Source organism: Artemia franciscana, chromosome 3 (genome assembly GCF_032884065.1).
Source record: "Artemia franciscana chromosome 3, ASM3288406v1, whole genome shotgun sequence".
NCBI lineage: Eukaryota > Metazoa > Arthropoda > Branchiopoda > Anostraca > Artemiidae > Artemia > Artemia franciscana.
In genome coordinates, this window is record NC_088865.1 from 26654663 (window position 1) to 26669572 (window position 14910).

The window sequence follows — 14910 nt, forward strand, 5'->3', positions numbered from 1 at the left end:
CCCCTGGGAAAAAAAACAGATAAACACGCATCCGTGATTTGTCTTCTGGAAAAAAAATGCGAAATTACACATTTTTACAGATTCGGGCTTCACGGATGCGTGTTTATTTGTTGTTGTTTTTTTTCAGGTGTGATCGTATCGACCCAGTGGTCCTAGAATGTTGCGAGAGGGTTCATTCAAACGGAAATGAAAAGTTCTAGTGCCCTTTTTAAGTGACCAAAAAAACTGAGGGTACCTATGCCCCCGTCCCACGCTAATTATTTTCCCGCAGTCACCGGATCAAAATTCTGAGATAGCCATTTTATTCAGCGTAGTCGAAAATCCTTATAACTATGCCTTTTGGGATGACCTACTCCCCCACAGTCCCCGAGGGAGGGGCTACAAGTTACAAACACTGACCAGTGCTTACATACAGTAATGGTTATTGGGAAGTGTATATACATTTTCTGGGCGTTTTCATTTGGTTAGTGGCAGGGGTTGAGAAGAGGGGGATATGTTGGGGGAACTTTTCATAGAGGAATTTTTCATGGGGGAAGAAAATTTCCATGAAGGGAGCGCAGGATTTTATAGCATTATTTAAAAAAATAATGAAAAAATAGATATGACAAAGTTTTTCAACTGAAAGGAACAGAATATTACTGTTATTATTTTCCTGTAAATATTAATTCCTGTAAATATTCCAGAATAATTTCTGTTAAAAGGAACAGAAATTATTACGCATGAGGGGCTCACCTCCTCCTAATACCTCGCTCTTTACGCTAAAGTATTTTTAGAAATTTCAACTATTTATTCTACGACTTTTGTTATTCAAAGGGTTATTCTTAAGAAATTGGGACAAAATTTAAGCTTTAGCGTGAAGAGTGAGGTACTGACGAGGGGGTGAACCCCCTCATATATGTAATAAAAATATGAGAATACTGAAGTTCGTTATGTAAGATAATTTGTAAGTTGCGTATATCTTTAACTAATAACATTTATTTTTTCTAATAATTTTACTAATAAAAACATTCATAAAAAATTAAAAGTTCTATTTGCCTTTTTAAGTAACCAAAAAATCGGAGGGCAACTAGACCTCCATCCCTGCTTCTTTTTTTTTCTCGAAATTGTTCGATCAAAACTATGAGAAAACCATTTAGCCAAAAAAAAAAAAAAAAGGAAAATTTCGTTTTAATTATTCATCTGCGGAGAGCATAAATCAAAACATGCATTGATTCAAAAACGCTCAAAAATTAAATTAAATAAAAACAAGTGTTTTTTTAACTTAAAGTAAGGAGTGACATTTAAACATAAAACGAACAGAAATTACTTCATATATGAAAGGGGCTGCTTCCTCATCAACGCCCCGCTCTTCACGCTAAAGTCCGACTCTTTCTCTTAACTCTATTTTTAAAACAGTAAAAACTTTAGCGTAAAGAGCGGCGCGTTCACGAGGAAGCAGTCCCTTTCATATACGAAGTAATTTCTGTTCGTTTTAAGTTTTAATGTCACTCCTTACTTTCAGTTATTTTTTCAATTTAATTCGTAAGAAAACTTTGGTTTTCTGAGAATCCACGAAGAAAGCTTTCAACTAAGTCTGGTGTTTAGTTTCTTCGAATTAATCAACTGAGGTATTTTAAATAGCCTATCCCTAGGAAAAAAAGTGGAAAAAACAATAAATTTTAAAATGCACTCTATACATACCGTCACAGTTTCATATACATGGGCATTTTATACTTGAGAATGATAGTGCTCTTTTGCTAATTTTCTCTTCTCCCTTGGTCGGTAACCAAGCTTTGCAAGACGCAGCCAAATATATTACTATCTCACCAAAGGAAGCTGTCTATCAAAACCTCTCACAAGACTTGATAATTGGTGCTATTTGAAGTTTTGACAATCGACGGTCTCTAGAGAATTAACAGACAGAAGGCTAACCTAACTTCAATTTTGAAGCTCGATGTTTTCAAGTTCACTTAATCACGGCCTTAAGGTAAACTGTTGTTTTGTAAAATTTACAGCCCTCTAGAGGGAGAAGGAGTGGAGGTGGGTACTTTAAAATACCTTCCCAGGATATTCTTTAGCCTGTAGATCCATCCCCGAAAGTTTCATTTTCCTAACCTAACCCCTCCCGAGATAGCAAGAAGTCACTAAACTAGAATTTTACCAGGTTAGTCATAATTCCAGGTTATGAGCTCTAGCAAATTGAGCCACTTCAATAAATTCTCGCATTTTTTTGACTTTTGAAGAAAGTCAAACTTTTGACTAGAGTGTATTACACTCAAATTGGACATTGAAAAGAAGATAACATTCCATGAAACTAAATTTTCCAAAACAAAAGGAATTTTTTTTCAGTACTCACGACTTAAAAACTGAAAAGCTTGTTCATTTTCTAAACGAACTTTGCTTTAGTTACGAAAATCATACAATTTTCTTTTCCTTTCGAGAGAAAACACATTCAAACAAGCGTGATCTGTCATTTACATGTTGGGAGTATTCGATGGTACTCGGATACTAACTTCCAAGTTAGCCTTAAACCCAAAAATCCCCTGTAATCTCGTAAGTTTCATACAGTTATTCCTATCTTTCCGACTCCTTTCATGTTTACCCCCCGCCCAGGCCAAAATGAATTATTGAAATTGTCAAACAGGGGCATGGCTCCAGCATTTTTATTTTGGGGGTGAGCGTCCATATCTGGATACTCAAGGGGCATAGGCTATATAATAATTTTTTCTCCGAATTATTGGGGGTGGGGGAAACTGCTCCACTTGCCCCCTGAAACGACACCCCTGGTGTCAATGATACTATTTGAAAACTACACGCCTTGATATAAAATTGCTACTTCAAGATCTTCTCTAAAGTAGGAAGCCCTTCATCAAGAGAAGAATCTGGCTACACTACCAACCTTGAAAAAAAGCGATAAAACAAATTCATTGAAATTCATACCTCTTGGGCCTTCCTTTTCCTAGTTTCGGCAGCTTTCTTGGCAGCTGCTACACGTTTCGGGTCCTTCCCACGGCCTTCCTCACTTGAATCACGTCCCTTGAAAAGTAAACTCAAGATTACTTTTTTTTAACACCAATCAAAAGCAAATACATACATGTTAAGGCAAACTAGCCTATAAAACGTAAATGCAGTTTCGAACTGCCATCATTCTGCAACGACGTAGTTCCAACGTTTTTCCCCACTTTAAGACGCGCTGAAAACAGGACTAGGGTGAAGTTGTAATAATTAATGGAATAGGAGGTTTGTAAATAAGTGTGAGTAGCATCAGATACTACATCGTGGCAGATATAATGAACCGTCTGGGTCAGAAAATCAAATCTAACATGTTCTTCAGATTCGCCAGATTATTTTTATGTTGCACAACAAAAAGAATATGTATGCAGTGTATGCACAAATACACCAGAGTTCTCAAAACAAAACGTCCGTTTCAACAAGCTGGAAGACTGTTTAACCAGTATGTCTGGAACTGTCCTTATACCTGTCCAAACGTAAATAATTTGAAACCAATTGTTTTCAGGTACTTTTCAGGTTCAAAGATGAGCTTAGCATGTAAGTCTTTTCAAATCATCTTTCGACCAAAATAAGAAACGTGAAACACAAATTTTCCAGCCAAGGACTCGCCTAAGCGATAATTAAATACTGTTTTTTTTTGTCATATTATAAATTTTATACGAAAAGAAGATAAACTAAGTTTATATAGTATTAAGCAGGTTGAGATTTAATGAGGTTAGACCTTGGCAATAATAACTAAATTCCAGGCATTCGTTTTTCCCTAGTCGAACTATCAAAAAGAAAAACCACAGAAAAAACGAAACGAATTGACGCTAATGTAGAGAAACGCTCAAGTCGAAAGTTGGTACAAAATACGGCCATAGTAATAAACAATTTGACTCAGTTTCGGAAACGCTGCGTTCATTCAACCAGTTGAAAATTAATGAAAACCCAATTTCTACCAAGCGTTATGATATAAATATAGGTTCTTACCCCTTCATCTGAAGAAGTTCCTGTACGACTTGTCCTACCGGACCGCCTCACTTCTGCTCCTTTTTTACCAGCAGCAACACGTTGGGGATTCTTAATCTCCTCATTTTCGAACTCTTCGACTTCACCAGATTCCTCCTAATAAAAGAAACAATTAATAGTATTTTCGGTATTGATGAAGATAAAGATCGACTAAAAACAATTTTTGTACACTCAAAAAAAAGTTTCGTTAAAATAAAATAGATAGAACTAGTCTAATATGAAGGAAGCAGTCACCCACCATTCTTCAAGATAAAGCTTAGTTGGTATTTTACCAGAACTAATTTATTTCCAAATGTTTTCTTTTTTTCCAGAGAAGAAAAGAATGTTAAAAATAGGTGAAGAAAACAACCAACTTTTTCAACAACCAACTGTTTGTATTTATTCTATTCTAATTGAATAAATTATATTATATTATTTATATTAATGCTTGTAGCAAACGAAAAGTTAAACTTTTTCTAAAGAGCAAATGGACAAATCCCTTATATATTTGGTAATTTCTGTTCAATTTAAATTTTAATGTCACTTACTTTAATGACAAAAAAATATATCAGATAGTCGGGCCTAACTTGACCTTCCGTGGCACAAATATATACTATATACTATATACTTATATATATATATATATATATATATATATATATATATATATATATATATATATATATATATATATATATATATATATATATATATATATATATATTCCAAGATTACTCTCTTTCTGGGCCCGCTAAAAAAAGACAAGAAACTGATATAAAGAAGCTTTCTTAGTTTTCTTCGATCAAAGCACGAAATTATTTTACGCACAAACTGTGCCCATGTATCTTACAGCCAATAAAGGGAAAGCGGCATGGAAAATATTCATGTGGAAATCTGAAAAAATGAGTAGATAGAAGCTTATCTGCCCTAGAACACTAAAGATATACAGAAACCGGAAATTTTGTGTAACATTTGCAAATTCTGTATTCTTTCCAGACAAAAAAAAAATAAAGGACCACACTCTCGAGAAAACCTTAGCAGGCTAGTCCCTTCCGATCCCCTGAAAAAAAACTTATTCTGCGGCAACTGTCCCCTTATTTCGTCGTGTACACGTATTTAATAAACGAACCTTTACAGTCAAAGTAGAGGTAAATAACTTACGTCTGAAGCCGATACACTGCTAGACCCACTAAGTCTAGATTCAGCTCCCTTCTTTCCAATTTGAGACAACTTTTCGTGGCCCATCTGACTAGCAGCCTTTTTCCCAGCAGCGACGCGACGAGGATTTTTGCCTTGAACCTCACCTGTCACAACTACGTCATTTTGATCCTATATAAATTAAGAGACTCAATACATGCCAGCCGAAGTTCAAACTAGTAAGCAAAACATCATAATATTTTAGAGGACAAGATCTCTAGGAGAATACCCCCTAATAAAGGGACGAACCGAAGCATTTTTTTTGCGGGAGAGGTAATAACTGAATTTAAAAGAAACTAACATTAACAAGACCTATAAGTTTAGAAAATACGTCAAAGGCAGGTAATATTGATGTTAAGTCTCAGTATTTCGAGTTCGTTAATAGTACATTCTTAATTCATTTGTTCGGCGCAATTATTTATCTTGTTCCGTACTTCTTGTTACTGTTCTAACTTGATTTTCAAAGAATTTGCAAAAGCCGAAGAAAAGCAAGAGCTAAGAGCTCATATGGCACTTGCAACGAGGTTAGGAGAGCCAAGAGCTCTTGGCAAAATTGTGGTATGAGGTCAAGCAAAATTCTAAGAATCAATAGATTGCTTTAAAAGGAAAATCAGAGGCTCAATGCCGGTCGAGATTTAAAATAAGAGCTGAGTCACGAGGTCCTTCTAAATATCAAAATTCATTAAGATCCGATCACCCACTCTCAGTAAAAATACCTCAATTTTTCTAATTTTTCCCCTCCCTTCAGCCCCCCAGATGGTCTAATCGGGGAAAACAACTTTATCAAGTCAATTTGTGCTGCTCCCTAACATGACTACCAATTTTCATCATCCTAGCACGTCCAGAAGCACCAAACTCGCCAAAGCACTGAACCCCACCACCCAACTCCCCCAAAGAGAGCGGATCCAGTCCGGTTACGTCAATCACGTATCTACGATACGATTTATAAGCGTTTTCAAAGATTTCCGATTCCCCCCCCAACTCACTCCAAATAAGGAATCTGAGACATGAGTTACTTCTAAATATCAAATATCAAGATCCCGTCACCCGTTCTTGAATTAAAATATTTTAATACCTCATTTTTTCTAATTTTTCCAAATTAACAACCCCCAGCTCCCCCAAAGAGAACGGATCCGTACCAATTATGTCAATCTCGTATCTATAACTTGTGCTTACTCTATCCATCAAGTTTCATCCCGATCTCTCCACTCGTAAGCGTTTTCTAAGATTTCCCGTTTCCACGATTTCTATTTCCCCCATCCAACCCTCTATGTCCCCAGATCTGATTCGAATTGAAAATAGAGCATCTGAAACATAAGATTCTTCTATATATCGAGTTTCATTAAGACCCGATCACCCATTTGTAAGATGCCTCGTTTTTCACGTTTTCCAAGAATTCTGGTTTCCCCCTCCAACTCCCTTCAATGTCACCGGATCAGGTCAAGATTTAAAATGAGAGTTTTAAAGCACAAAATCCTTCTAGATATCAAATTTCATTATGATCTGACGAGCAGATCCGCTCCGGTTATTTCGATCCCGTATCTAGGACTTGTGCTTATTTTTCCCACCAAGTTTCATCCCGATCCATCCACTCTAATCGTTTTCCAAGATTTTAAGTCCCCTCCCCCAACTTCCCCTTCACCGGATCCAGTCAGGATATAAAATAAGAGCTCTGAGACATGATATACTTCCAAACATCAAATTTCATTAAGATCCGACCACTCCTTCGTAAGTTAAAAATACCTCATTTCTCTTTTTTTCAGAATTAACCCCCCCCCCCCCAAGAGAGCGGATCCGTTCCGGTTATGTCAATCACGCATCTAGGACTTGTGCTTATTTTACCCATCAAGTTTCATCCCGGTCCCTCCACTCTAAGCGTTTTCCGAGATTTTAGTTCCCCCCAAAACTCCCCCAAATGTCATCGCCTCCGATCGGGATTTAAAATAAGAGCTCTGAGACATGATATCCTTCCAAACATCAAATTTCATTAAGATCCGATCACTCCTTCGTAAGTTAATGCCTCATTTTTTCTAATTTTCCAGAATTAACCCTCCCCCCGAACTCCCTCAAAGAGAGCTGATCCGTTCCAGTTATGTCAATCACGTATCTAGGACATGTGCTTACTTTTCCCACTAAGTTTCATCTCGATCCCTCCACTCTATGCGTTTTACAAGATTTTAGGTCCCCCCCCCAAATGTCACCGGATCCGGTCGAGATCTAAAATAAGAACTCTGAGACACGATATCCTTCCAAACTTCAAATTTCATTAAGATCCGGTCACTCCTTCGTAAGTTAAAAATACTTACGAAGTATGTCCCAGGAAGGTATTTTGAAGTACCTACCTTTACTCCCTCTCCCTCCACAGGGTCCTGACCTTTGATGACCTTAAAAAATATGTAATAAAAGTGAAACCTTGCAAAAATAGATCTTCTGCTTGAGTGAAGTACAGCAAAATTGTTTTGAGCTTCATAAATTGCTCAACCCCAATTTATAAGGTTTTAAAGATATGCAAACATATTTCCTAAATTAAAAAAAAATTGATATGGCTCAGAATTCTACTCAAATAACAGGAATTGCATTTTGAGAACTAAAGGCAGAGAAAAAGCAACTGGTAATTGAAAATTAAGGTAAAATGTTGTTTTGTCAAAATTTCAATAGGTATAGACTTATGTAGGCGAATTTCAGGGCCCTCTAGAGGGAGAAGCAATGGAGGTGGCTACTTTAAAGTACCTTCCCAGGATATACTTTAGCCTGTAGACCCATCCCTGAAAGTTTCACTTTCTTAACCTAACCCCTTTCCGAGATAGCCAGAAGTCACTAAACTATAATTTTACCCCAAAAGCCACCAAATTGTTCTACAATTTGTTCATAAAATTATTTATGCCACAATTAAGGATGCAGTAAAGACCTAAATTGGGGCTATTGAGAAGGAAAATTGGTAAAATTCTAGTTAATTGACTTTTTGCTATCTCAGAAAGGGAAAGTATGTCCCGAGAAGGTACTTTAAAGTACCCACCTCTACTAGGTGGGTACTTCCCACTTTGGTAGGAACCAATCTACTCCCACTATGGTAGGAACCAAATAAAAACAAAAACAGAAAGATAATACTATTACGCATCGTATCACAAAAATTTCAATATTTCGGGGGGGAGGACCCAAAGACCTTCTGTCCACGTTTCTAAACTGAGATTTGGGCTTATACTTTTGACATTGTGCTATCGAAATTATATGTCAAGTCCAAACATGCCAAATTTACAAAATACAACTTACCGACATTTTAGATTTCCAATTAGTTCGTCCGACACCAATTACAATACTTTCACTTCTTGACTCTTTTAATGCCAACCAATTCGTACTTCAAACGTTTAGACATACACCGCTCGACAAACAACTCGGCAGCTTGTCTAAGTAACGTAAATCAACAACCTTTTTCTGATTAATAATAATTGAGGAAATGATCTACCAGAATAATTCTCAAGAATTCAAAAACCGTAAGTTTTTCTGATGGAAATCAAGAGCGAAGTCGAATCTTAAAACGAATAAAAATTATTGCTTTGCAGCTTATGCAACTTATATCTAAAAAACTAGCTCAAATAAACTGACACGATGTTTCCCTATATTTGTAGTTCAGGAAAACCAGCGACTTGCTGAAAACACAAAACTGACGCAACAAAACAGGATTTTTAGTATAAAAAATCTTTCAGTTGCTTAGAGAAAATAATATACTATTTTATAAGAACGAGCATTGCTAACTCTCCTAAACTTTCCCACAAAAAAAGTGCAGTTTTGTTTAAATTACACTCGGCATCTTTGAGGAGTTGAGGATAAAAAAAAGAATTATTTTCAATATATTATGCTGAGTGAAATATACAGATTTTAGAAGACTGAAGGGTGCCATAGGCGCCAAGTGCCATAAAAATGGTATAAGATAAACATTGGAGTCTAGATTAGACCATGTCAATGAAGTTGTCGCCAGTTTAGCAAATGCTGTTGTTCCTAATAGTTACACAACCAAGCTGACGTTTGTCAGATATAACCCTTTCGATCTTGAAACGCAGCTATGACATTTTCGTAAGAAGGTATTTTAATTTAATAAGAATTTAAGACGTAGAAAATATGTTGATATTAAAAATACAACTAACCATAAGCTTCTCTATAGTTTTTTACGTTATCATATGTTGTTTTTCAATGGAACCTGACCCTCGACCCTTAGTGACTATCTCGAGCCAAACTATTTTTACGTTAATTGGGTTGTTTCAATCCAAAGCAATCATAATCTTAGACCAGAAACTTGTCCAACTCAACGACTTGTGCACACCAGAAGTGTCATTATAGGGAAATACAATAGAATAAAGAATTGGGTGTTTCAATGATTTATATAAGAATGTACACACGATGGAGCAGTAGAAGCTAGCTTTAGTTGTAGTATTCTTTGACATCCAATACCGAGTAGCTAACAGTTAGCGTCGAAACTTGTTTCTGCAGCGAACTAAGTCGCTGTTGAAAACAGCCCCAGAAAAGGATAAATAAGAAACAAAAATCGAGTGAAAGCCAAGAGCTCAAATTGCACTTGTGACGAGTTTGGAAGAGCCAAGAGCTCATATGGCACTTGTGACGAGAGATCAGATCCGGTCCGGTTATGTCAAACACGCATCTATGACTTGTGCTTATTCTCGAACTCGCCATAGCACTAGAAATCCCAACTCCCCCAAAGAGATCGGATCTAGTCCAGTTATGTCAGTAACGTATCTAGAACTTGTGCTTATTCTTCCCGTCAATCTCTCCACTCTAAGCGTTTTTCAAGATTTCCACTTCCCCCCTCCACCCCCCAATGTCCCCAGATCCGATCCAAATTCAAAATGAAGCATCTGAAACATGACATCTTTCTACATATCAAGTTTCATTAAGATCCGATCATCCATTCGTGAGATAAACATACCTCATTTTTCACGATTTCCCCTCCCTCCAGCACCCCCAGATGGTCAAATCATGGAAACGACTGTTATCAAGTCAATCTGTGCAGGTCCCAGACATGCCTAGCAATTTCCATCGTCCTATTATGTCCAGAAGCACCAAATTCGCTAAAGCACTGGAATTCTTCCCAACTCCCCAAAGAGAGCGGACTCGTTCCGGTAATGTCAATCACATATCTAGGATTTTTACTTATTCTCCCCACTAGGTTTCATCCCGATCTCTCCACTCTAAGCGTTTTCCAGGATTTCTGGTTTCCCCCTCCAACTCCCCCCAATGTTAAATAAGAGCCCTGAGACACAAGGTCCTTCTAAATATCAAATTTCATTGAAGATCCGATAACCCGTTCGTGAGTTAAAAATATCTCTTTTTTTCTAATTTTTCCGAATTAACCGTCCTCCCTCCCCCCCTCCCACATGGTAAAATCGGGGAAGCGACTATTTCTAATATAATCGGGTCCGGTCCCTGATACACATGCCAACTTTCATCGTCCTAGCTTATCTGGAAGGGCCCAAACTAGCAAAACCGGGACCGACAGACAGACAGACCGACGGACAGAAATTACGATCGCTATATGTCACTTGGTAAATACCAAGTGCCATAAAAAGCATACACGTGCCATCTTTTGTACAAAGATAATTTCTGACATTACGGTTAGCTGACATTAAACTGATTCTTTACTATATTAAATTTTAAAAAATTGTTTTTTCAACCGATAGTAAGGAGTAACATTAAAACTGAAATCACAGTTCATGGTAAGGACGGAGTTTTGATGACAATGAATACATTGGATGAAGCAACTTTTGATGTTTCTTCAAAATACATAAAATTTGTTGACTTTCATTAAAGTTGGAAAGTGGAACCAATTTGGTACAATTAGAATCGACCAACTCTTGCAGTTATATAAGGTAAAAAGGTAAAGAATATGGCATTAGACTTTACAGTCTCTAAAGCCGGTGCTGATCTCCGTTTCTTGGCCCTCCAGTCAGGAAGTGCAGTGGGGGGGGAGGCCAACCAGTGCTTTTGCACACCCTTCCTGTTTACTTGCCTAAATTTCTCCAGGTACCCATTTAGAGCTGGGTCAACTCTGGCTGAGCTTACAGAGTCACACCACTGACCCCCGTCCCAAACCAAATAATTGGATACACTAGGATTCGATAATCCATGTACAAACAATTATAGGAGATAAATACAACTATTTTGAAGTCATATTTGTAGAAACTAGTTTTCGTTGCTTTGCTCTCCTATAAAGTAAGAAAATTGTAACATATCTTTTTTTGTCAGACAACCATGTTTCCTCAGACGTTCACTAAGATTCATTCTCGCGAACGTCTTTCAACATATGCAATCCCCTATATTTAAAACCCTCCTAGACATCCTTACCATTTCTTAAAGGTAACAACAGTGTTAATTGGTGGACAATTTTATTGAAACTTCAAAAATAACATTAGGTAAAACATTCAAAATAAAAGTTACCAAAAGAACGTGATAGAATAAAATAAGATTGGAACAGGTGGCAAAAAATTCGGACATCTATATGCATTTAACAGCATATAAAGAAAGGAACAAAATAGCCTGAAATTCTTACCAAATTAGCCGCTATCAAATAAAGAGCATGAATTCAAAGCAAAGCCATGCAAGCAAACAAAAAAAAAACAAAAAGGTGGTCTTGACGGGGCATTTCCTGTCTAAACTAGCAACATCACCTACAAGATTTTTGTACTTCATCATTTAATATAAATTCATTAAGTGTTCTTGCACATGCACCTTTAATTTGCTAAATACCTTTAATACTCAATAATTTTTTTGCTAAATTTTACAGAATTTTAGACATTCTTCTGTTCATTTCTTTCACGTAGTATACCACTTTTTCTAAAAAGCCGACAGAATTTTTTTCGCCATTAACGTTTTAAAATCTAGGCGTGATAAAAATATAAACCAAAAGGGAACTTTGAAGCCTATTTCAGCCACTAAACCAAGTGCAAGTCAAAGCACATTCTCAGCAACATTAAAACGACTTGAGTTAACATAATAAGGTCCATTTTTTTTATATCCAGTTTAGAAGGGGAATGCTCAGCCAAAATTACCAAAAAAAAAGTATAAAATATAAATCAGCACAAACTATGTAGGTGACCTAAGTTAAAACTTGTTAATAAAAAAGTTAAAGCTGTAATAATATTAAGTGATTTTCAACTTTACCTTCCGTGTTTGCGGCTAAGTCTGCTGTACATAACTATGATTTTTTCTTTGACGAAGAAAGGATACGTTTGCTTACAATAAAACAAATTCTCGACTTGCAAACCACATGTTGTTAACTTTATTGAAATTCTCACAAAAAAGGAACAGTACAATCAACGACTGACAATGGACTGACATTCAAATTGTTTATTTTAAACGTTTACTTACCGCAGATCTTTTAATGGTTCAAGATAATAAATTAGACATCCTAAAGAAAGAAAATTCGAGGGCGATCTGTAAACGAGGTGATCAATTGTTAAACTGTCAAAACTCGAGAATAAAAAACGGGGAAACATTTGAGAAGCAACATTTTCATAGTTTTGATAAAATTATATTCATGATAAAGATTAGATTCATCATCCTGTATGAAAGGCCAAGAATTGATTGTGTTTAATTAAGCGTTAAAAACTTTTCAAGATATTAATAGAAATTCGGAAAAACAATGAAGAAAGAAGAGGCTACTTCGTTCTTCAAAGCAGTATTTATCATTCGTATACGTTTAATAAAAAAAAATGCGCGGTGGCAGTAGCAGGACGACACTACTACTGTCTTTTTTCTCAGAGTTCCATTCCTCATTTAATTAATTCCACTTTTTACCCTCTTCTTTCCATAGTTCGTGGAACAATAATTGCGTTTAAGGATCCTGAAATCAGAATATATTATAATCATACCTCTTCACTGGATTCTTTCTCTTTCTTTTTAGTTGGTTTGGCCTTTGGTTTCTTTTCTTCTTCTGATTCCTCGGTCTCTTCTTTTTCTTCTTCTTCGTCTTGTTGAGATTCGACGTATTCCATTACTAAGTCATCAATCTCTTTTTTCCTAAAAGCATATTTATATTCAACAACGATATATGATTAACATTCCGATGGCATCTTTTGCCATAAAGAGTTTTAAGCTTCCAAATTAAAGTGAGCTTCATTACAAAAACAAGAGAAAATGTAGCTCTATCTTCTATTTTAAATAGAATAAAAATTGCTTTTCGAATAATTTTTTTTTAATATTTTAAAAGATAGTCGAATCAGGTGAAAAACTACCAAAACTACCAAAAAAGCGAGTCATTCATTAATACCCACGATTTGCACAAATTCCATTAAAGTCTTGAACAGCCATTGAGGGATAGTAGCGAACGACTGGCCAAAAAAAAATTCATTCACTTAAACAAACAAACCAACAATTAAAAAACTTGGGAGAACTATGTCTTTGATTTCTGATTTCAATAATTGTATTCCTTGCACAAACCCTTTGAGACCTAATTGGTCGATGACGCGTTTCATTTATGAAATGCAAAGGAGGTTTAACGTTTATTTCAGGTATGACTAAAGAATTGGCTTTTGTTTTGAGATTTCACTTTCAGTAACCAGGTCAAATATCAGTACCTTAAAATATGTCGAAGTTCCATTTATCAAACTCAATTACTTTCAGCGATTTTAAGAACTGATAATTGACCTGATTACTTAAAGGCATGTTTGCTTTGGACAACTGCTTTCTTAAAACATCCAATAATTAACAATATTATATTCTATAAAAAAAAAGTACATTTTGAACTGAGTACTTCACAGTTTCGCTTGTTTCTGCGTCAAGTCATCATTAGTGCCATTAACCTAACATATAATTAAAGTTCTGTGTACCTTAACAACTACTACCAGAGATGCCCTGAATTGTATGATTATTCTGGATAAAATCCTATGTCTTATATTTAAATCAATTCTTCGTGTGCGAAGAATTTGTATTTAAATCAACACCTCATGTAAACCAAACCAAACGGGGGGAGGGGGGCTCTTGATAGAACTTTCAGTAAGAAGATCCCATTATGAGGGATCTTCTTTACCAAAGTTCTCTTAAATAGAAACACAATGCTGAAGTCTACAGTCTACTCTCCCTGATTATCCCAAGTACAGCTTTTGCACAGAAAATAAAACTTGGTCATTCTCCCTTTAACTGCTTTGAGCCTCGCGTTTAAAAAATTTTGCTATAGGTATTCGCGCACAGCGCGTAGTATTTGAGGAAATCATAATATGTATGCCTTAATCACTAGCTTCGAAGTTACATAAGGAGTAAGATGTTTTATTAGATGTCTCCATTGCAGCTATTAAAGCAACATTGAACTGGAATAGAGGACTATGACCTACCATATACTCTACCTTGCCTCTTAAATAGCCTTTAACAAATGGCTTTTCACAAAATTCAAACTTGTAACCAGCCGTATTGGTATTGCTGCATAGGCTAGAAACTCTCTGAAATTGTTCTCCACCACCAAATAAGAAGTGAAACAATTGGCCCTAACCACCATCTACAATACTGTCATGCTATAAACTCACCAGTCTAACATGGAGACACAATAATAAAAAAAAAAAAAAATTCCCTCGAAACAATAAAGAAAATAAAAACAGACAACAGGTTATTTCCCACTGCCTGCTTGTGCTATAAAACTCGACAAAGTTTTGCCATACCTGACATGGATAGACACTACATGGCAAAGAATAGGAATTTTCTTCGTCTATTTAATAAAATTTTGGGGGCAGG

General features: G+C 36.1%; 1 protein-coding gene across 1 annotated transcript in view; it reads right to left on the bottom strand.

Moving 5' to 3' along the window:
- LOC136025096 (uncharacterized protein DDB_G0286299-like) overlaps positions 1–14910 on the bottom strand; it is a 70848-nt gene that overhangs the window by 30239 nt on the left and 25699 nt on the right. Inside the window, exon 3 of the mRNA XM_065700820.1 lies at positions 13059–13206. Coding sequence (XP_065556892.1) covers positions 13059–13206 — 148 coding nt within the window. The remainder of the gene's footprint in view (positions 1–13058; positions 13207–14910) is intronic.